Below are 24113 nucleotides of genomic sequence, written 5' to 3' on the forward strand. Positions count from 1 at the left end.
TTTTAGAATATACTCATAGCCTGGGATTTTTATATAGCAGGGAATGGCATTTTTCCCCCTCAAATCTAAAGAACAAGTCTCTGTTAAATACCAGAAGCTAATTTTAGACACTTAATGGGTAAAAGCTCAAGACCAGTTTTCAGACTTAAATTATGAAGGGAGTAAATATTTTTAAAGATGTGCCTTTAGTTTTCTTGGCGGGTTTGCCTGACTATTGTGCATGGCAGGACCAAGGAGCCGTTTAGAAGAATAAAATGATTTTTGTGTGTAGGGTGAGGCTAAATCTTATCTTGCAGTGGATCTAGCAAATTCCTAAATTTGCCTATGAACTTTTGAAAGGCTGTTGGTTTGAATGATACATTCTAGATTCTTGCGGTGCTAATAGAGTGTGAACGTCCTCCTTTTTGATCCCACTGACAATTTGCAACAGAATGTTTAACAGACCGACATTGTATCCAGAACCAAACCCAGAAAAATCTTGGTGCCTTTATGAGCATCTGCTCTGTTCTCCGTTGGGCGTGTTGCCCCAGCAGCTGTTGGCCAGGGGGTCGGCTCCTCCGGGGCTGCAGTGGTGTCTGCTGCAGAGTTTTGTGTCTCATACAGGCTTAATGACTGTGTTTCAACTGAAACTTAAAGAGTAAACTCTTAAGGACAGAATCTCCCTAGTGGATTTGCTAGTTTTTCCTTCTTGCTCAGGAATAAATGTATGTATTTCTGGACAGTTGGTCACCCATAAGAAATCTGACAAATATTTAGAACAGGGACAATCTGGGGAGATACTAAGAGTCACTCCAAGACAGCCACGTCCCCCACCTCAGTGTCCCCAGGCAGCTCTAAAGCATTAGATGGACGCGTGTGAGACTTTACATGAGAATTTGTTTCAGCTCATAGGAACTGCTAGCCCTGTTTTCCTTGACTTTCAGTAAATAATCTCTATTCAGAACTATTTTATATATTGTAAAGAAGACAGGTTTTTAGATTGAGAAGTGTAATATATAAAATGCAACAGTACTTTGATGCTGCAGTGGAGAGGGGCTCACTAGAAAGTCTGAGTCCAAAGTGCATTTCAGGAGGCTGTGACGCCACCACCGTAATTAATTAGATCATTACATTATTATCAACTCACTGTGTTATGTGACACCTACATTTCAAGAACTCTCATCTCCCTTATGGATCTAGCGCTACAAAAACATCCTCTGATGCCCTGAAAAATAAGCCTCTCCAGTCAACTCTTCCATGTTTCACAGCCAGTGAGTCCCAAGGTTGCGACGCTTGCTAATCAGAAAGGTGACAACCAAGACAAAAGTCGCCTTACACGTTGTGCTGCCAGTGGTGTTAGAAAAATGAAAGCGGTTCGGGGCACCACGTCTAAGGGAGAGGCAAAAATATTTTTAGTTCCAGGGATTAATATTTAGAAAGCTGAAAAGAACGAATGAAAACATAACTACAAACCATGAGAGACCTTGATAAAGTTGCAAATCAGCATATAAAACCACTGACTTTTATATATTTTCAGAATAGTTTGTTAGAAGACATAGTGGAAAAGAAGAAAACATTTACATGGTCAAGATCAGTAACAACCTAAGTGAGGGAATCTATAAAATGCTCCTGAAAGTCGCATAATTACACTTAAAAATGGAAAGATGTATCGCATTCTTAGAAAGACCTGGAGATGGTAAAGATCCTGACCATCTACAATTTATAAATATGACTTGAGGCGGCCCCACTGCAAATGGACGAAGGATGAATGACAGAATTAGAGCATTCAGACTCACGGCTGCGCGGAAGCAGTGAGCCTGTGCAATGAGTGTCGATCCCTGCTGCCATTCGAGACGGGAGACCACACAGACAAGATACAGATCAGGAGTTCTTGCCAAGGAAGAAAGAAAAGAAAGAAGGAAGGAAGGAAGAAAATAAGGAGGAGAAAGGAGAGACCCTGGATACAGTGAAACATCTTGATACAACTGCTAATTAACAGAAACAGAGGACAGAAGAACATGAGAAACTGAACCATGAGGATGCCCTCTGCAGAGCCCAGGCCCTGAGAAGTGGAACAGGACAGGGGACTTGATTTCTTCAAAGTATAAAATGCAGAGAGAAGAATGTAGAAGAAGGAGGTGACGTGTAGATTGAAAGAGGTCTAAGCAACATAAATCAATTAAAATGTGGACATTGTCTGGATCCTGGTTACTTAAGTATAAGCAGCTATGAGTTAATTAATGTCATATGAAATCTGGATATTTGACAAAATTAAGAAATCATCCTTCACAGAAGCTGTGTGTGATAAAGGTCACGTGGCTGTGTTTTTGAACTCCTTCTAGTTTAGGAAATTATACTAAAATGTTTGCCAATTAAGTGACACAATGCCTGAGAATTGCTTCCGATGCGTTTGATTTTGAGGGGAATACGGAAAGGGGTAAAGCTGAACTGGCCAGGAGGTAGTAACTGTCGATAATGCTGGAGTCGGCTGATGGCAGATGGGGTGTATTACGTTAGTCTCTTCACTGCTGAATACGTTTAAAATTGTCCATAACGTACAGGTGCACCTCAGAGGTATCACAGGTTCGGTTTCAGACCACAGCAGCAAAGGGAATTCGGTAATAAAGCTAGTCACATGCGTTGTTTTGCTTTCCCAGTGCAATGTTGTGTTACACTATCCTCTAGTCTGTGAAGTGTGCAGTATCATTATGTCTAAAAAACAATATATCTACCTTAATTATCAATCCTTTATTGCTAGAAAACACCAACCATCATCTGAGAGTTCTGCAAATCTTAGTAGTAACATAAAAGATCGCTGATCACAGGGCACCGTAACAAACGCAAGAATAATAAAAAAAAATTGAAATATTGCCTGAATATTGCCAAACGGCGACAGAGACATGAAGCGAGCAAGTGCTGCTGGGAAATGACACTGATAGACTCACCTGACGCAGGGCTACCCCACACCTTTGATTTGTAACAACACGGTCACTACAAAACACCGCCAAGGGAGGCATGCCTGTACTAGTTAAATAAATGAGAACTTTAAGGCTGTATAAATATTATTTTAATAAATGCTAGAATATATCTTTGCTGCACAAAAGCTATCGCCAAGCTCTGCATGTTACAGATCCTTGCTGAAGGCATAGAGAACAGAGTAGTGGAAACGAGTGATTTAACATTCATTAATTTCCCCCAAATTTCCCACTAGACACATAACATGCAGCTACATGTAATGAAACTCTTGAAGCTGTGGCGTCTGGTAAAATTGCATATCAACAATTTGCTGTAAGAACCCAGAGAATTTGGAAAGAGAACACGTTTGTTCAAAGTAAAAGCTTCTGTCACAGACGATAAAATTGTGATACATGACCTGTCTTCAAGCTCGGCTTCGTCTAAGCTGGTCTTAGAAGAGTTTTCATGGATTTGAAATATTCCCCTGCTTACAAATTCTTTTCTAAAGAGTGAGGTTTGCTGGAAAGTCCTGGTGAACAATAACTCAGTCAGGCTTGGGCTGTGTGCAGAGAGTTTGGGAAAAGCCACATGCTTTGACTTTGAAAGTTTTATGAAATAAGATTGTACAGTTTGTCACCCTCAATCTCAGAAAAATACCATGAAATCCTTAGTTGTGAAGTCACTATCCTCGATATGATACAAGATAAATTAAAGAGTATATTAATGACTGTCAGCTGAACACATGTCATGTGCCTTTGATGTCGATTATTCCATTTTGCAGGTGGGAAAACTGAGAGGCTATGGCCTCTGCCCTGTAAGAAAGGGTTTTGTTGGTCCCCTAAAGGGTCCATTTTTTTCTGGCTCACTTGCATCAGGCTCCTCTGTCATTCATTCATTCAACTAACTGGTTTTGTATGCACACCACGTTCCAGACCCTATGCTTGGCACTCAGCAGCACGCGGACATCACGGTGCAGTCGGTAGGCAGTGCAGAGGGGGACCAGTTCTGACTGGATGGCAGAAGGGTTAGGAAAACCGTAATGAGAAAGATGTTGCTGTTTTCATCCCAATGTTGGCAGTTCCCATGCAATTTTAATCATAGCATGTGCTCTGAGAGCTATTAAGTGTCAATATGAACTATTTGCCACTCAGTGAATTGACCTATGAATATAAAAAATATTTTATTGTTCAAATTGTTTCACATTTAGCTTCCCAAACCATGCATACATTAAATAGCTAACTCTATCTCAAAACATTTCCTGCTCTATGACACTGAATTTTCTGAACTCTTCTCAGGAACTCACCAAGCTGTTGATGTAACACAGTTCAAGAAAACTCTGAATGAGGAAACTTATTTCTGTTTCATAGCAGAACCCAGGGATAGTGCTGCTCAGGGTTCTACAGAAAAATAAACAGAGTAACGAAATAGTGAGATGCTATTTAAATGTACTTCTTGCAATAATATTGGATTCTATGTTTAAAAAAGTATGGTTAGACGTTTTCAGGTTAGTAGCTTTTGAAAATGTGTTTCAAGGAAATAAAGATGACTGGATAAAGAAGTTGTGGCATATTTATACTACAGTGGAGTACTACTCAGCCATAAAAAAGAATAAAATAATACCATTTGCAGCAACATGGATGGACCTAGAGATCATCATTCTAAGTGAAGTAAGCCAGAAAGAGAAAGAAAAATACCATATGATATCACTGATATGTGGAATATAAAAAAAAAAGAGGACACTAATGAACTCATCTACAAAACAGAAACAGACTCACAGACATAGTAAACAATCTTACGGTTACTGGGAGAAAGGGGGTGGGAAGGGATGAACTTGGGAGCTTGAGATTTGCAAATGTTAGCCACTATATATAAAAATAGGTCAAAAAATAAGTTTCTTCTGTATAGCACAGGGAGCTATATTCAATATCTTGTAATAACCTATAATGAAAAAGGAAGAGAGTGCAGCTGCATCTTCCTTGTGAAGTAAAGGCATACTGAGCTTTACTGCATTGGATTTATTGGGCTTCACAGATGGTGGGCTTTTTACAAAGTGAAGGTTTGGGGCACCCCTTCGTCGAGCAAGTCGGCTCGGCACCGTTTTTCCAGCAGCATTTCCTCGCTTTGTGTCTTTGTGCCACGTTTTGGTAATTCTCGTGATATTTCAGACTTTGTCATTGCTTTCACATCTGTTACGATGATCTGTGGTCAGTGATCTTTGATATTACTGCTTCTGACTCAGTGAAGGCACAGGTGATGGTTAGCATATTTTTAGCAATAAAATATATTTAATTAAGGTGTGTACATTATTTTTTAAATCATAATGCTATTGCACACTTAATAGACTGCAGTGTAGTGTAAACATGACATTTATATGCACTGGGGAACCAAAAAATGTACGTGACCCGCTGCCTTGCTCTGTTTTGGAGCCAAACCCGAAATACCTCCGAGGTCTGCCCGCACCAGAACGTTAAACGGAAGTGTTACAGAATGCCATGCGCAGAATGAATGGAGTGGAAAATATATTTCAGGCCTCTTTAGAAGAGAGTGAATTGAGTTCTTACAATGACAACGACCCAGGGAGAAGCCCACCCTCACCGCAGGCCCCCAGGGCGCCGCCCAGGCACGGGGGGCCATGTAGTTTGCGGCCGACCCTCAGCAGTGGCTGCAGTGTCTCGTGCCCTCGCTGTGAGTCAGGAGCCCCCCTTAGATGACAGCCGGCACCTCCGGCCACCCCCTCAGAGAGGGGTGGGATGTCCCGAAGTCTGTCTGGGGCCGCGTGGGAGTTCTGACACCAACCCATCGGGCCCCAGGGCAGTGCTCTCCGTGCTGCTGTTTCTTTGACACCTTAGGGCCACTGCTCTGGGCTCTGTTACTTCTTCAGTGTCTCTCTAAGCTTTGCATTCAATCCTGGATAATGACAAGTATTTGAAAAGGACGGTTATTTCAGTAGAATTTGCATTTTTCAATCTGATGTTAGCAGATTGTTAAATAGAATATGGGAAGAAAGTTATCCAATAGGTTTATTGTCGGCTGAGCCCTTCAGAAAACCCCTCTGGTCCCCGCATAGTGATTGTTCATGTTAAAGGGGATTATGGGCGTGAATTAAACTCATTAAAACAGTGGATTTATTCTGTGAATCTGTGTTGCACTGAGTAACACAATCACTGAAAGAAATGTTACAGAGAAAGTTTTTCTTTTTTTTAATCTGTATGAAAATGTCATTGTGCCTGTGAAGTAACTGCCAGCTGCATTTGCTTAAAACCTATTGCATGGAATTTGATATCAAAATTGCAAAGAGAAACGGTAATCTACTGAAAGGGGTGCAAAGTAGGAAGGGTGAGAACCAAACAAAACCAGCAGACAAACAAGCGCAGAGGCGGGTCCCTGCAGGGCCCCGGGCCTGGAACCTGCTGGTGAGGCTTCTGGTGCAGGGCTCGGCCAGGGAAGCAGTCCTGCCACACTGCGCCCCGTGCTCACCGAGCGCCGGCTCCTGTGTTACAAAGCACGTCAGGTTGTTGGCCGAGGCGGTCTCTGCTCACTGTCGAGTTGAGAGATGGTGCTGGGAGAAAGGCAGCATGACTTTTCCCAAACAGGGACGGAGAGAAGGAAGGCTTTACCGTGATGGCTCAGTCAAAGCTGGCAACATAAATGACAGAATGTTAAAGCTGAAACAGATCCGAGAAATACTATTTCCTCATCACCATCCCTCCCTGCCCCTCAACTCCTGCCGTTTTACAGAAAAGGTGCCTAAACCAGGAATGACTGACTTGTTGGGGAAAGTACATATAGCAATCTCTAAGCCCCCGGCGTTCTTCAAAAAAAGTAAGTTGGAGATTCACAGCACCCCTGGCAAAGGTAAGGCCCTGAGAAGTCCTGCAGGGAAGTGTTAGTTTAGCTCAGTGTTTCTCCGGTAGGCTTCAGTTCTGTTGTTTTTCAGACAATAGTAATTGACATCTCATACAATTAATGTTCTGCTGAACATACTTGAGGAATACTGAGTATCTCAAATCTGACATCATTCCTGCTGTCTCATATATATATATATATATATATATATATATATATATATATAAATGGGTTAGTAGGCATTAAGTCCTGTCCAAAACCTCTATAAGACGTTTAGTCCACACCAAAAATCCTTGAACTTTGGTCCTATCCAAAATGTCCATGTGCATATTTGGTCTACACCAGATGGTTTTGGACAGGACCAACTGTCAAGGACTTTTCGGTATGGACCAAATGTCTAATGGACGTTTTGGACAGGAACGAATGTCCTTTAAAGTATAACTGCATGATATATATGTCACACACACACACACACACACACACACACACACATATAAATTGATGAGGAAATCAGTTAAATGGATTGTATTTACCAGCATCTATCTCAGTGTATTCCACCAGGCCTACATATTATAATCACCTGGAGAGCTTTTAAAATACATCAGTGCCTGGGCCCCACTCTGATTTAATTGGTTTGGGGTCAGGCCCAGACATCAGCCTTTTTTGTAGAGCTCCTGGTTAATTCCAATGTTCGGTAGGATTTCAAATCACTGTCTCATGCCTGGGGCTCTGCCTTCAACTAGAGTCAGCTTTAATTAATCTCCACTTTAATTCTGGGATGCATATGTCACGCTTTATTATATTTTTGCTTCAGATAAATTTCACTGAGTAATAAAAATAAAGGGAGAACAGTTGGTGAAAATTTACTCAAGAAATTAAGTTTGTCATTAATACAAATGATAGGCCACCTGGATACGCAATAATGTTCTGTTACTAAAGAGTGTTTTCAAAGGGTGCATAATTTTTATTATTAAACAACCGCTTAGCGACAGCACTTCATGTACAAAGCGTGTATTTTAATCAGAGAATGGCGCACGCTGATTAAGCAGTATTTAATAATTTTTCATTGTCATTTATGAATACTCACCTTTTATCCACATTCAAGTCTGCACTGAGGAAGACCTGGAAATTTAATGAAACCCAAGAACAGTTCTGATGGATGGAGTGAAAAAGTAAAAGCGATGTTTGTTTTGCACTGAAGTCAGCGATGTTCTCAGTTCTTGGTGCAGATTCACACTTGTAGGTACATACACTAATCTGCCTTCACAAGCCTTTTGTGCGCACACAGAGCAGCTCAGTGAACGTGAACTGAGGATATGCAGGCTCTCCTCGTGATTCTGGCCCCCATTTGGTGGGTGGGCTGCGTCTTCCGGCTCCCCAGCTGGGCTTCTGCCCCGGTGATGTGTCCCGATCGATCGTCTCCTTGGCTGCCTTTCCTGGTGGGTCTGAAATTCACATTTCTAGCACTTCTTTTGTATTTTAACTGGTGAGCGATTTGAACAATTTAGAGTCAGGAAAGGCAAACTATTTTGGTAAAAAAAAAGTTTGTGCATTACTTCAAAATGAGTTTGAAAACCATTCTACTTATGGTTTTCATATGCCCCCCGCGCTGCTCTCCTCTGCTAGAAATCCAGGTACTCAGGCAGCTGCAGAAGCAGCCCTCTGATAGAAGCTACAAACATCACCCCGCAGGCTGCTCAGTTTCACCCATCCCGCTGGAGTTCTCCTTGGGATTTTTATAAACTGCTTCTTTTTTTACCTCCATAATACAAAGAACACGATGCACAGTAAACATTTCCGATGTGTTCTAAGAATCACCCATGTCACCAAGTCCCGTCCCCAGTGCAGACTGAAAACGGGAGAGCTCAGTGGGGAAGCTGGATGTTCTGTGAATCATTTTGACCAGGAGAGCAATCAGGTGAGTTGCTCTGTTCAGAAGCACAGGCCAAATCAGTTTTTTGTTACCGAACATTTGGTAGACAGCTTTAGGCGTGCCTTCCTGGGGGAAAAAAAGACTGGAAAAGCTTTTTCCAGCCCTTTCTAGTTACTGTGGCTCCATCCACACACACACAAGGCATCTCCATTCTGACTAAAACGGTGACTTGGTTTAATAAAGCCAGCATTCGGTTCAATAAAATCCTAGGAAACAAAGCCATTTAAAAATGTCTGTTTTTATTCTGAAATCAGGCTGCAGCAGACTTTATATACAGAGGTGGTCAGCTGTCAGCAGTCAGGAGCAAGAGGACTGAGTCAGATTGTCATCAAAAAGTGCTTTTTGTAACTACTGGCCTCAGTCTATTCTGAATACAAAATGGTAAGAGAATTATATGAAATACGTGTGCGACATCCACCTCTAAGTGTGTTCAATTAGAGAATCTCAAGATGAGGGGAAAGATAAATGTCATAGAATTTGAGTATTTCTTCCACAGCAGAGAATCAGCCACTTACGGTCTTGTTTCAGGCTCCTTTGTCAGATTTCGCATTGTTTCACGTAGTCACACACATCATGCTATTTTCCTTGGCCTCTACATTTATTTCTTGAGTAATCTATTTCCCAAAATATATAACATTTAGGTGCACCTTTCATAGCCATTTTAAAGTCAGACTGCTGAGGTAAAAGATCTATTTGTGTTGTCTTAAATAATTCGATGCATTTATTAACTTCAAAAAGTTTGAAAAATTACAGTCATGTACATCATCTCATCAAAGAGAATCTTTTCCAGTGGTTTCATTCCATAATGGAGTCATTTATTTTCTGGACATTTACTGTAAATATTTTACTCCAAAATCAAGAAATCGTTTTATAGCATTTAAGATCTTCAGTAGAGAAATTATTACAGTATTAGAGTTTGACACATTATTACAGTGGGGAAACACCTCAAATTATGATTTTTTAAGCAAATAAAAAAATTGAAAATTTTTTTCCTCTAACAGCTACTTTCAGAAATTTGTTTTTCATTCATGATTGAAATGATAGTGATAAATACTCCTTTCTCAGGGGGCTGCTCCTCTGGACAGATTCTACACAGTTTTATAGAAAGTGATTTGTCTTTGCAGAATCATTCCTGGAGATTTATACACCACAGATAAAACAAACAGAGATCCTGAGCTATTGCTACCAGTTAGCTTTGATGGAACAATTCTGGGGGATGGCTGTGCTACATTGTATCAGGTACAAGGAAGGAAATATTTTTCAGATGATATTTAAATGCTGAATCCCAGCCCTTCCTTTGCCAGCTGTTATGTGTGGGATTTATGGGTCTACATCTATATGCAAACTGTTTTTGCCCAAACAGCCAGCATACACAGTTAAATGCTCTATATGGTATGTTCTCAAACGAAGTGACTGTAGTTTTGACATTTTTACATTTAGAGAATTGATCAGCAAAATGTGAGTGTATTTAAGAAACATTTAGCTTTAAATTTAAAGAACCTTCCAGCTTTGCATATATCTCATGGGATCTAAGAATCTTGTCAAGGGGCAGAGAGGGAAAGTTCTGGTTAACTACTGGCCCAATCAGATAGAAGGGAGAAAACTCAAGAAATTTTAGAGATCACGGATGGAGCATTGGCAGGAAGAGAGGATGCAGAGAGAGATTCCAAGTCTCAGCAAGTTCTCTCAAGTACTTTAGGTTTTTGTTTTAATTTATATTTTTAACTGAAGTGTAGTCAGTTTACAATGTTGTGTCAGTTTCTGGCGTCCAGCCTGATGCTTCAGCAGTACGTATACATACGTGTATTTGTTTCCACGTTCTTTTTCATTGTGCGTTACCACAAGGTATTGGATACACACGTCCCTGTGCTGTCCAGTAGAACCTTGTTGTTCATCTGTTTTCTATGTGGTAGTTAGTGTCTGCAAATCTCAAAGTTCTTTAGGGTTTAAAATGACTTCCAAGACAGCAGCAATGTGGCGTGGCTCTTATTTTATTTTTAATTTAGATCTTACTTTGTGATGGAAGGCAGTAGGGAAGCTCATTCAGTCTACAGACAGTCACTTGTCACCAGATTTACAGAAACTGTTGTTTATGGTGAAGCAGAGGCAAGAAAAACTACTGGAAGCAAGGGCAGTGACCCTGGGACACCTTTTTTGATCTGGAGCTAAGAAGTATTTTGAATATTCTGTGCATGTCAATATGTGGTATTCGGATCTTATTTTTCATAAGTTATTTAAATATTTTATTCGGAATATTTCTACTGCATTGATTATTCTCTACCTGTTGCCCTAATAATGAGATATCGATGCACATTCATCACCCAGATAACTTGTCTAGATTCGGGCGTTGAGCCTCTGCATTTTCAGCTCTCCAGCTTCTGCTGCCATCAGGGCAGCCCCTTGTCTGCAGCCTCCAATCACCCCGTTTCCGGAGATGCTTGAGCTGCCTCTGCCTACTCACCAAATTCTGGTCCCGGCAAGAACTGAAGAGCAGACCTTCCTCGCAGACAGCTCATCTCAGGTCAAGCTCCCCCTGTGGGCTGACTCGTGCCCTGCACTCTGATGTGTTCCTTCGTTTCTTCCCTCTGGGGCTGCTTCGTGTCCCTGGAATCGCACACATTTCCATCCTTCCTAGTAGCTAGACCTGTGAGACGATGGGTCTCTGTTCCTATGTGTATTGTATTCTTCCTTTATTAATAGCCACCCTCTGATGGGCAGGCTCAGGCCACCCGTGCAGAGTTAACGTGTCCTGGTGTTGGTCCTTTGAGACGATGACTTGACTTGCTGGTTGGAAGCTGGAGCCCAAAGGAAGCTCTTCCGTGTCCTGGAGAGAACCCGTGGGGACTGAATGTCTGTCTGAGAGGAGCTCCTACTTAGCAGGTGCTAGGATGACACCAGATTTGGAGGAGAACTCGGGCGCGTGGGAAGGAGACGCCCAGAGCGGTCTTCTTTTTTCCAGTGACTATTCCAGTCTTGTGTGATTTACAAAAGCTTTGGCATTTTCTTTATATAAATACTGCACATTTTACGTTAAACATAATCTTATATGTTGTTCCCTTTGCAAATGAGATCTGATGTCCTTTTACAAACTTTTTATCAGTAACTTTGATGTATATAAATTGTTCATCTCTATTTTCAGTGAGTTACTGAATTCTAAATGTTTCTAAGTGATTCGGGGTTTTACTGTTTCTAACGTCGTGGTTAGGGTGCAGATGGGAAGGCAGGATGGTCTGTGAAACTGCCGTGAGATAACAAAGGTTGGGGGTGTAGGGACCGAAGACAGGAGGCCCTGGACGGAGCCCTGGACCACTCCAGGGTGGAGTCAGAGGAGACAGACAAGGACTGGCCAGTGAGGCAGGAGCCCCGAGAGTGTGACGTCCTGGAAGACACTGGGGGCAGCACTCAAGGAACGCAGAAGAACGGGCTCTCAGACATCACTGGGAGGTCAAGGGCAGTGAACACAGAGCTGAACGTCAGATTTAGAAATGCACGCATCACTGGTGACCCCAAAAAAGCACTTTTGGTGGAGCAAGGGGAGCAAAAACCTACTGAGTTCAGTAGTGGGGAGAAGAGGAATTTGAGATAAGAAAAGACAACTTTTTTGAGGTATTTGGATTATTGAAAAAAAAGCAGAAAAACAGGAAAGTCGACCCAGAGGGAAAGCAAGGCTTCATTTTGGCTAGACTTGGGTTGTTCTATTTTATTTTCTAACATTTTAAGATATTTTTAAGGTTAATAAGTTAGCACTTGAAGATTAAGGAATAGCACATTTGTTTCCTGATGGGCACGCCTGGCGGAAAGAGGAAAATGTAAAAATTTTGTGCCACAGGACTTGGTGCCTGCAGTGAGATATTTAGACCAGTATCCTTTCTCAAAAGAACCCCGTGCTCCTTTTTGCAACAGGAATGAGGAGGCAGGAAACACCCCTCCTTTCCCTGGTGTCTGAGGTTAGGGCAGCTTTGTCATCACTTGTTGGCAAGGGCCCAAACGTCATTTCCTTTTGGAAATATTTTTTAAAAACTCACATATATTTTAGGCCCCACATTTGTAAGTTAATGTTGTCGTTATACTTCCTGCTGCTTTTCAGGGCCAGCCCTCACTTGCATAGTCGGGCCATGTGAAGTCAGCAGCGTCAAGCCGAGCTCTTTACTTTGACTTCTCAGGGCGGCGTTGGGAGACGCTAACTGGCGCTGAGCGTTCTCGAGCCTGCATCTCGCCCTCTGAAACGGGGCGTGGAGCGGGGGGTCTGCGTGCCGAATTCTCTTGTGAACTGTTTTCTTTCTCCCCACAATAGCTCTGTGTCAACATGACCAATGAGAAGATGCACCACTATGTCAATGAAGTGCTTTTTCAACACGAGCAAACAGAATGGGTACAGGAGGGAGTTACCATGGAAACCGCTTATTCTCCTGGTAACCAGACTGCAGTTTTGGATTTTTTTTCCAGGTATTCATATCATATAATTAGCTACTTTCCAGGGTACGTGCATTTAAATATACTGGAGACAAAGAATTTTCTTTCAAGGGGCTGTATTTGGGGGGTATCTTTATAGGCGGCTCGGCAGTTTGTAACTTATCTATACTCTTTCCATGTTGATTGAGGCGCACGTGACCTTCCTCTGAAAGGACATTTGAAGGATTATCGATCAATTGAAATGACAAGAAATATCAGATCATTTTGTTATAAAAACACTGAGCATTGGTTATGTTGCTGAAACTCTTCTTTTGGTGTGGTTACAAATGCACATCATACAGACCTACTATTTTATAAAATAATACCGAGGCTAACAAGATCACAAAACAAACTCAACAATCTTTTTTATCCCCAAATTTTTAAGTTTAAATATAGAAAAAAAAAGAGGGGAGGAGGGTGTAGCTCAGTGGTAGAGTGAGTGCTTAGCATGCACAAGGTTCTGGGTTCAATCCCCAGTCCCTCCATTAAAAAACCAATCAATCAATCAAATTACCCCCCAAAACAAAAAATATAGAAAAATGGCAAAATATATATACATATAACAGTACATTTGCAAGTGTTTATATGAATCTTTGTCCTTTCTACCTTACAATGCAAGAATCTTCGCCTCAATATCGTCATCATAAGAATGAAACTCGATCATACAATCAGCCATCACTTGTCTGCTAATACAAGACGTTGTATAGATTTACCAATAATATTTCTAAAACATTTGAATGTTGTTTAAAACTGAGACCATTTAGCTACTGGGGAGCATAATATATAATTTTCTACCCTGAATTTTCTTAAGTGTCTGCTTACAATGACTTTGTTTTATGTACTTTCCTAATCTGTAACATGTTCTTGTTTCTGCTACCAGCTTGTCGACATTCCTTATTTTAATTCGAGAAGAAGGTCTCTTCCTCCAGAAAGTCCTCCCTCATCCTGACACACGTAGCATATAGTTAATCTATATAAGGCTGAAAAGTGGCCTGAGGGTGTCAGACCCTTAACCGTCCATGGGAAGCCTCGGCCACCCGTTCCCCGCGGGCACCCACTCCCCTCATGCTTGCCGGCTGCCATGTCCTTGGCTGCTGCACAGCGGTCAGCAGCACGGGGTTATTTCTGTCTTTTTGTTTCTTCTTTGGAATGAGTATTTCAGTAGTGGGTCCCTCATCAGGATGGGCTGGAAATGAGAGCGGGTGTTACTGCTGTGGCTTCTCTTGGATACCCGGAGAAATGAAATGAAAAGATGTACCAAGCAGAGGGTGAAGCTAGCCTTTTTACCTGCAAATATGTAGGTCTACACACCAGGCAAGCGTATACTGTACGGCACAAAACAGGCTGGTTATTTCCTTCCCAGCAACTCATAACCCTCCACTGCGCACAGGCGTGCAGAGTGTTTGCACGGCTGTCTCTGTGTTCCAGTGATCACATGTTTGTCTCACGTCTCCGAGGAGCAGGGTCAGTGCAGATCCTCACCGAACTCTCCATGTGTCCAGGGCATTCTGTCGCTGTCTCTGCCCTTGACGCTTCTGATGTAAGGATGAAACTGTGACGTCCTTCCACACCCAGTAGGACAACTCAGCCTCCTCTGAAGGCATCGAAGGCCATTCATCCTTTTTTTAGAACCCATTTCTCCATTTTCTTCTTCTTCTGACACTTTAGCAAGTTTTCCAAGCCTCCAAATTTCATAACCCCACTCTTTCGTGGCTTTATACCAAATGTTGAGAAAATATAACGTATAAACTCAAAGAATTTTTGAGATGATACAAAGTATCATGCTCTGAAAAATATCTTGTTGGTAACCAACCCCCCATCCTTGAGAAATCTCATCTTGTGTTTGGAGTACAGTAATTCAGCTCTTTTTGGATTGATTCCTTTTCTTAGACTAATTGGGACCTTGTCTTTGAGTTACTGAAACACCCAGTAAAGCAAATACTCTCACTTCCAAACAGGACGTCTCTCAGTGCCACCAAAATACAGACACACGTGCAACACCTTAAATAGCCCATTACCCCCTCCAGTGTGTGTGTGTGTGTGTGTGCGTGTCTGTATGTTTGTGTGTGGATGTGTGTGAGTGTACCACACGAGGAGAGGTGCTGTGACACCGTGCTCTGGTAAGAGATGAAGAAATGACTTCTGAGATTATAGTATCAACATCTTCTTTCCTCTTCAGCAGATAGTTGCTGTAAATTGAAATAAAGCATTTCTGATTTTTAACACAGGCCAGGCAAGACCAGTTCGCAGCAAACTTCTTAAATCCATTGCTCTCTTTGAGGGCCCTTACCCACCCATTCTGTACAGCCATGCTTTAATTTTTTTTTAAATCTCTGAGTCCTTCATGGAGTCCTTGGCTACTCTGAAGATCTTGGGATGAACTACACAGTGCGCTTTCTTCTCCAGATTTCCTTATCAAAAAAATTTTTACACTGGAGGCAGAAGTCTCTCCAGCTCTTACTAATCTAGGTGATTTGCTGTGGGAGGTGAACTTGGTTTTGCTGGCATTCCCTGCATTTTACTGCTGTTTCCTGCCTCCTTAGTTCTTCCCTTCCTTCCAGGGAGGCTGTCCAGCCCCTCGCCTAGAGATGCTGTGATAGTTGGCAAATATCTCCAGAAGGGTGCGCTCTGGTGCCTGAGCCCCCACCAGGCATAGGCCCTCTCGAAGGCCAGCGGGTTCAACCTTTATTCCCCGTGGATGGCACCAGAATGATCTCAACTTTTGCAGCCCTCAGACAATGACACACAGTCTGAATTTTCTCTACTATGACCAGGAGATCCCAGAAGACTTCAAACACCTAGAATAGTTCAGACACAAAGAAATGACTTTCTCTTGACCGAGTAAATGACATCATGAAAGGCCTGTAGTGGACGGTTCTGTGACCTCAGATCTAATACAAGCTGACATCACTCTAGGGGGCAAGACAGATCTCTCCACTCCCTGAGAATTGTTTTTAGGGGGTTCACACTTTGAAAAGCACACTGAGTCCATGGGAAGGATTGAGATATATGGAGAATAATGCAAATAAATAATACAAAATACCACATTTTAAAAGGTAGATTTGACCTGTCAATAGAAAATCTTCCCTACGGCCCTGGGAAAGAAAAGGCGAACAGTGCAGCAGGTGGGTAAACAGTTTCTTGGCTGATGTCAAAGGCCCGTGGGCAGAATGGTGCTCTGCGTAGGGGGTGCAGTGTCAGAAGTGGGGAAGTTCTTGAAGCAGCATTTTTCTTCACATGAGATTAATTTTAAATTGTTTCTTACTGTTTGATGTTAGTTTCCTCGTTTGGCAGTTATTAGCTATCACACTTCTAATTTGAATTTTGCAAGTTACCGCTTCAAACTTTCTTTTTTCTGGGTGTAAATATTGGACTATCATAGGGTCCCTTCCCCTCCCGCTGGGTGGGACTTTGCTACACTTGTTACGACTTAACATCATTGTACGTTTTGTTCTTTGATCAGTTACGTATCCCACCACAGGTATGAAGTGTTTCACGTGGGGTATAGGACAAGAAAAAAAAATGACTTTTCCATAGTTGGAGATTTAATTTTTTTAAACTCCAGTGTTTTTAATGGCATTAAAATACACTCTTTTATTTATTAACTCCTCTAATCAGTAAATCCTCTTGGGGGCCGACATTACATCAAAGGTTTGCTAGGTAACGGGGACGTGACAGTGAGCAGAAATAGATGTGTATTGAAAGTAAAGACAAACTCACTTTCTGAGCATATATATGAGCATCATGGGACTGTAGATAAGTGTGCATGAACAATAACACAAATACCAAACTGAGTAAGAGAAGGGAAAAAAAAACTCTCTCTTGTTAACTTGCAGAAAACTTCTGGATTTCTCTCTTTATTGGATGAAGAAAGTCAAATGATTTGGTCAGTGGAAACAACTCTTCCCAAAAAGCTACACAATCTTCTAGAATCCTCCAACACGAATGTGGTCTACTCTCCCATGAAGGATGGGAACGGGAACGTCGCCCTCAAAGACCACGGCACGGCGTTCACCGTCATCCACTACGCAGGACGGGTGAGTGATGAGCCCTGAGTCGCTCATCGTGTGTGCTCGTGGACCAGGGGTCTGAAGGACGTGCCTTTGAGCTTTGGATATTTAAGAGTTTTGGTAAACGCAAGCTGGGTGAACAACCCACAGGATGTTTCTTCTCTAAGTTGTTTCCTTTCGCCTGATACGGACTTAGCATCTCAAGAATGTGGGTGATGAAGCATGCTGTGTGATTCTTCTCGTAATGTTTCCAGATTCACAACTTAATAGGAGCAAGAGACCTGGATTTACTCCAGGAGCTCTGCTCTGAACTGCGGGATTTTGTCAAAATCCAAACAAATGCTGACCATCAGGGTTTACTACCCTCAACATAGTTCTCGGTATTCAATTACGTTTCCTGAAGCAGGTGGACCTGAGAAAGAAAGTGACTCTCAGATCTCTCTGTTCCCCAGCCAGCTCTGTGAAACATGCCTCTTTCTTCAGGACCTGTGAGGACAAGCCCTTGCCCGTCTAAACCTGACACCTTCCCTGGGCTCACATCAGGCTCCCCGGGGCGGACGCCTGCCACTCCCTCCAAGACTCACCTGTCGTGACTCTCCCACAGAGAACCTCTGTTCAAGTTATTTTCCTAATCCACTCACTGTATTCCTGTATCTCCCTTCCCCACACTCAAGCTGGAGTCTGGTCTTCACAAGGTCAAATTACATCCATCTTTTAATGCTATAATCCACACCCACTTAGTCTCCCATCCAGAGTGAATTCTTCCACTTTGGGATTTGTAGATTTGTCCCCGGGTTGGCATGTAGCACGAAGAACACATCAGAGGGTGAAGTCGCTGCTCCCTCTCTTCCTCTCATGTGTTTCAGTTCCTTTCCACCAGTGTTTACGGAGACGCCTGTATGCTGACCCCAGGGCATTAGAGGGTCAAAGATGAGTAAATCATACATACCCCTTGTCCTCAAATAGGTCACAGGCAATTAAGGAACAGGTGAATTAACAAATAAGTATGCTATACTTTGCTTGTAAAATATTAGTAATATGTTTTAAAGTTCTCTATTATCACAAAGGAAAAAGAATTTATTTGGTTCCAAAAAAAGTATAGAAATGTTTTCTAGAGGAGGTGAAGTGTGGCCTAGACCTCCAAGGGCGAGTCTGGGCTCACTGAGGGTGCAGGGCAGGGGCATCCAGTAAAGATGGGGGCTCGGGCAGATGGTCCGTCCCTCAGGGTTCAGTGTCATGGGACAGAAGCAGTAGAGCTGTTCAAGCGGAGAATGGCCTCATTGCAGGAAGAGAACTGTTGGGAGACTGAGTTGAACTTGCAGAACTGACCCGAGGGCCACACAGCAGGACGGGGCTGGCAGAGCCGTCAGGGCCACATCTGGTCAGGGACTAAGGAGCGGGTGCTCGTGGTACTGGTTCTCAGTCACTGCCCCGCCCAAACCAGTGCAATGCCCGCACCCTGGCCCTCAACAAGGAAGGGTTGGTGCCTGGCCCAGACCTCACTGCTGGGGAAAGACAGACATCTTCATGACACGCTCGCCAGGTCAGAGGAACAGCCCCCACCATGGCCACCTTCTAAGCCTTGAGTGGCGGTTCCGGATGGGTGGGCGCTGAGAACGGCCCCGCCCCGGCTGCAGAGGAGTCTGAGATGGTGACGCTCCCACTTCCCAGCGTCCGCAGTACAGGACGCGCCCAGGATGAAGGCTGCCAGACATCCCACCGCGCCATCACGTGTAGTCGGGTGAGCCCACAGAGATTGGGAGGGAAGACGTCTGGGAAGGTCGCTTCTGGGGAAGACATGCATAAATGCACATGTTCTACTCAGGGCTTTGTCCTCTTGCCAGTGTTAACTCATCACGTGTTGTTAGACAGGGTGGGGAATGAAGTTAAGGAAAACAGAGGATGGAATATAGGGTTGATTAGGGAAAAAGGATGCGGGGTTATGGAAACACTCAAACAAGGGCTGCATTTGAGCAGGCGCAGTGGGACACGGCGGTGACATTCACCAGGAGGAGAGGCTTCAGGGAGTGAGTGACTGGATGTGCAGGGCAAGAGGGGAGACCAGCTAGAAAGGACACTGAAGGGTCTCAGCCCGTGAGCGTGGTCTTATGCCCACCAAGAGAGGAAAATCCTGGAGGATGAGGCAGTTTGGAAAGAAAGATACTCAGTTCTAGATGTTTTGAGTTTGAGATTTTTAAGGGAAATCCCGACAAGGTGCTGAGAAGACTTGATTCTGGGAGCTCGGTTGTTTTTAGAAAATGTAGTCAGTCATCTTTTTGGAAATGTGTCTAATTGGATCATTTCACCCAGGAAGAATGTGGAGAAGAGGGAGAAGGACGTTAGTATGAAAGAAAAGGTTTATAAAGTGCACCACAGGAAAGTATCACAGAAACCAGGAGGAGAGAAGGAGGGGTGGGGACAGCAGGAGGCACACCTGGACGGCACAGGGAACACCTCTGTAGGCAGTGCTGGCGGGACGATGCTGTGTGACGGCTTCATGGTCCTTGGGTGTGAGGAGCATGCAGTGGGTGATTTTGTGCAAGTCTGAGTCTAAATGAATAAACGAGTAGCTATTCCCAGAATGTTATTAACTGTCCTTTGCATTTGAGAGATTTAGCCTTTGAAACTGTTTGTGACAATAGCAATCTTTTAGTCCTATATTCAAATTTTTAAATTTACATTTTCTTTATATTGAGAATTTACTAAGTTCATAGGGCTTATTTGAAAAATTGTAGTGTGGAATAACCAGGGATTTGGGGAAATCACTCTGCTCTAAGATTCATGGAAGCTGCCTGACGTCGGTACATACCCGACCCGCCTTGTAGGTCTGTTTGGTCGTATCGTGGGCATGTGCTAGGCGTTCATAAATGCTCATTGCATTAAACTGCATGGTATAATAACTGCTTGGGATAATATTTTGCTCATTAATTATTTTATGCTTGCATTTAAAAAGTATTCTATAAGCCCTTAATAACATTTCGATCTCAATTGTTTTAAGAAAATCTGAGGAAAAACAGCGAAGAGTTTGAATGAATGTGATTATTCCACTGCGCTCTAACAGCAGTACAGCCAAGCAGGGAAGGCCAAGTGACTAGTTGCCATGTCACTAAAACCCTGTGGGATCATGAAATTTCCTGTAACAGCACCTTTATGTTTTAAAGCAGGATTTTCCGTAATTGGAGTCAACTTTGTGGTTTTGTAGAAGTCTTTCATGTCACCGCGATGTACTGATGAGCCGTAGCCCGAGGGCTCCCCGAGGGCTCCCCGGGGACTCATTCACATGTTCCAGTTTAGAGACTATGTAATTTGTGGCACTATGTCAACCTGTATGCCATTCTAATCATCAGGGGTGGCCACATATACTTAAATCTCGAGCTGTTGCATTTTCAAGAAAAGCAACACATCCTGCATTTTTATAAATCAAGAGATGTAGCAAAGAGCCAGTTGGCTCAAATCAGCACGCAGGTCTGCGCGGGGCAGCAGGTGCGCAGACGTGAACAGCTCCCTGGTGACAGAGTTGGTCCCAGGGGGACCACGATGGCTTTGGGGGCTCACGATTGTTCACAGCCTCGGTTTGGCCGCATGGATGGGCTGGAGTCCCTTTCATCACCACTTGCTTCTCCACGTCTTGTCAGGAAAAAGGCACCAGATCTCACAGGCAGGATGGCCGTTCCTGCTGCCGAGGACGCTGACACCCGGCCCCGCCCGCGCCGGCCGCGGGACCCAGCCACGCTGAGTCTCATTCCGAGCAGAGGCTCGGAGGTCCTTTTAGAAATGTTTAAGCAGCATCGTTTGAATTATAGCTGAAGATCTTCCCTAAACACATTTGAATTTTTCATTACTCCTAGGAGCGTGGTGTGTCTTCCAATCTCCATTACAGAAATATTTTGAAGTAAATGGGAAGAGGCTGTGCATGAAATATTAACAGGGTCTCATTAGTGAGCCTGCATTTGAATCATCGAAGGCTGTGAGTTGTTTTTTTTTTTGTGGTTATTTGTTTTTAGCGAATTTTAAACCACGTATAGGATTGCCTGTTTTAGGAATTGCTCTTAAACTTCTTCTGGTGATTTAAGTGATGGAGAAGCATTAAATCCAGAAGTGTGTCTAATTTTGTTGGCTTTTGAAATTAAGAGTCTTGAAGGAAAGAAGAATTATGATTTGGCAAGAGACATCGGGTCTTAGAAAAGTTGAATTTCCATGAAGGTGATTCTGAACTAAAGTCTGATAGGAAATAGTATTTTGAAGTTTCTAAATTTTAATGTGAGAAAAGGCAATGGGTTAAGAGATAGTGAAGCAATCTGAAGTAATAAAAATTGACTTAATGAAAATGTAGGTCAAAATTAATAGTTACAAAATATATGCCACTTACGTACTTGACCCCCTTTGGTGTCGGCTTGTATGGTCTTTGTCTGAAAGATGTTCGTTGCCATCATTGTTTTTGGCATGAAGTGGTTGCTTTGGGATGGCAGATGCGCGTCCCGCTGCGTGACTGCCGATTCATGCACATCGAGCTGCCGATTCTGCTCCTTCCTAAGATGAGGTGTCTGTCATTCAGCCTCCTTCTCTTTCCAGACCCTTAAGTACTATAATGAATGGAATGGGTCCCCGCACCCTGCTCGTCCCTGGAACGTTTGAATGGGACCCTCTCTGGGGAGAGGGTCTTTGCACACGTGAGTAAGCCACGGATCTCGAGAGGAGGAGCTCGTCCGGGATTATCTGCTGAGCTCTCAGCACCGTAACAAGTACCCTCGTAAGAGTGAGGCCGAGGGGAAAGGAGGCAGAGGTGTGAGGGGTGCCGAGCCAGGCCGAGGAGCTCCTAGAGTCACCAGGAGCTAGAAGAAGCCGGGAAGGAGCATCCCCTAGAGTGCCCCGGGGTGCAGCGCTGCCAGATGTCAGAGTTCTGGCCTCCGGGACTCTCACAGGATACATGTCTCCCGTTCTGAGCCACCCAGTTTGTGGTCATTTGTCACAGCAGTCCCAAGAAGCCAGTACAAGTGTTCACTGGCTCAGCGTCTGTAGGTTAGGAAAGTGGAGAGGAGTTTTAACTCGTAACATTGTAGATTTTTTTTTTTTACCACATCTGATTCATTTGAAAATGAATTCTCCACTTCTCCATCTCTGTTTCTGTTCCTGTGGTTTTCCTCAGCTGGAATGCCCCTTTGGAAAGAAAGGTCCTTCTAAATCTTGCCCATCTTGCCCAGGATCAAGTTCTTGGCCTCGTCCAGGTTTCACTGACCTCTCTTCCTTCATCACTAAGGGTGCCTGGTGCTTACAGAGCAGTTTTCAACTTACGAAGTGCTTCTGAAACATTGTCACCACGACTTTCTGCAGAGACGTGGCTGTGTCAGCCTTGGTGAAGTTGAGTGGTTCACCAGATACTGTACAGCTGTGTACGAGTCTCCGGAGCCGCCGTCACAAAGTCCCCCACGCAGGGGATGCTTAAAACAAGAGAAATGTTTTCTCTCACAGTTCTAGGGGCCAGGGTCTGAGATCAAGTGTCAGCAGTGTGGTTCCTCCTGCAGGTTCTGAGGGAAATCTGTTCCAACCCTCTCTTAAAGCCTCTGGTGCTGCCAGCGGTTGGCGCTCCTTGGCTTGTAGACACAGCATCCCAGGCTCTGCCTCCATCTTCACACGGTCACCTCTCTGCCTGGGTCTCTGTGTGTCACCTTCTCTTCTTTAAGGACACCAGGCGTTGGGTTTAGGGCCCACCCTATCCAGTATGGGCTCACCTTAACTAGATTCACAAAGATCTTATTTCCAAAAAAGGGCACCTTCTCTGGTTCTGAGTGAGCATGAATTTGGGGGATACACCATTCCACCCCCACCCCAGGCCAGGGAGTCACAATACCAGGTCTCATTTTCCTCAGCTCCCCGATGTCTTTCTCTTTCCACCATGGTGTGTGTGACATTCTCAGTGTCTATGATCTGGAGTCACAGAATCCGTGCTGAGCAGTAGAAAGAGGAGACGTTCTGGGGCACATTGGGGCTCCGTTGCTGTGACTTTGAGGAGTGCACTGACCCTCAGCTGACACACTCATGAAGTCTTAATTAAGGTGAATATGATTCTGAGCCTCGTAAACCCATTCTGAAGGCTCAGTGTGGGCAAGCAGCCGAGGCAGGCGCAGTCATTTCGAGCTACCGTGTCAAGCACTGGAGTCAAACTCCCGCCAGCAGCAGCCGGAGGTCTCTTGGTGCAGGAAAACCACTGCATTTAGCAAAAGTCTGAAATCGTCTGTCATAGGTGTTGAAGTCCGGAAAATATTTCAGGAATCATCTCGTCAACTGCGCAGCTGACTCGCTCAAATTAAATTACTGGTAAATGTCCATAATTAGGTAAAATAAAAAGTTGTTAATTCTTGTATCTTATACACGAGCTCACACTGCATAAAGCAATGTTTTACAAATGTGTTAGAATATGTATTTTTAAATCTCACGATGTTATTAAGATCACTTTAGCGGATGATAGGGGATATGTAAGCACCGAAGTTATATTGTGAGGTCTTCTTCAGTTCCTATCGCACCTGAAAGGCTGTGGTGGCAGGTGAGTGCAGGAAACCAGGACACGTCTCTGTCTATGGAAAGTGTGCTGTTCAAAGAGAAGACACTTAGGGCAGGGTTTTCCTTGTGTTAACGTGGCCTCCCTCTCTCCACTGGGGATACAGACTTTTGTTGTTTTTTTTTGATGGGTGGCTCTACCTCAATTAAAGAGAATTTTTGTAGAAAATTACGTGCCTTACCATTTAGCTTTACAACTAATGTTTTAATCGAGCCAACAGGTGTGTGGAATTTTACTGCAGATTTTTAAAGGTCCTTTCAATATTACTTCCCTTAAGAAAATTAAAGCACATTCTGCAGTTTATGTACACATCCTGAAATGAAATTTTATGACAGTGAAAACGTGTGACCCCTTTATAATACGTGCTGTTGACGTGTGTCTG

General features: G+C 43.5%; 1 protein-coding gene across 1 annotated transcript in view; it reads left to right on the top strand.

Annotated features, from left to right (window-relative positions):
- LOC140694373 (unconventional myosin-XVI-like) overlaps positions 1-24113 on the top strand; it is a 272327-nt gene that overhangs the window by 114082 nt on the left and 134132 nt on the right. Inside the window, exons 15-16 of the mRNA XM_072957644.1 lie at positions 13008-13153; positions 16995-17202. Coding sequence (XP_072813745.1) covers positions 13008-13153; positions 16995-17202 — 354 coding nt within the window. The remainder of the gene's footprint in view (positions 1-13007; positions 13154-16994; positions 17203-24113) is intronic.

Source organism: Vicugna pacos, unplaced genomic scaffold (assembly GCF_048564905.1).
Source record: "Vicugna pacos unplaced genomic scaffold, VicPac4 scaffold_21, whole genome shotgun sequence".
In the NCBI taxonomy this organism is placed as follows: Eukaryota; Metazoa; Chordata; class Mammalia; order Artiodactyla; family Camelidae; genus Vicugna; species Vicugna pacos.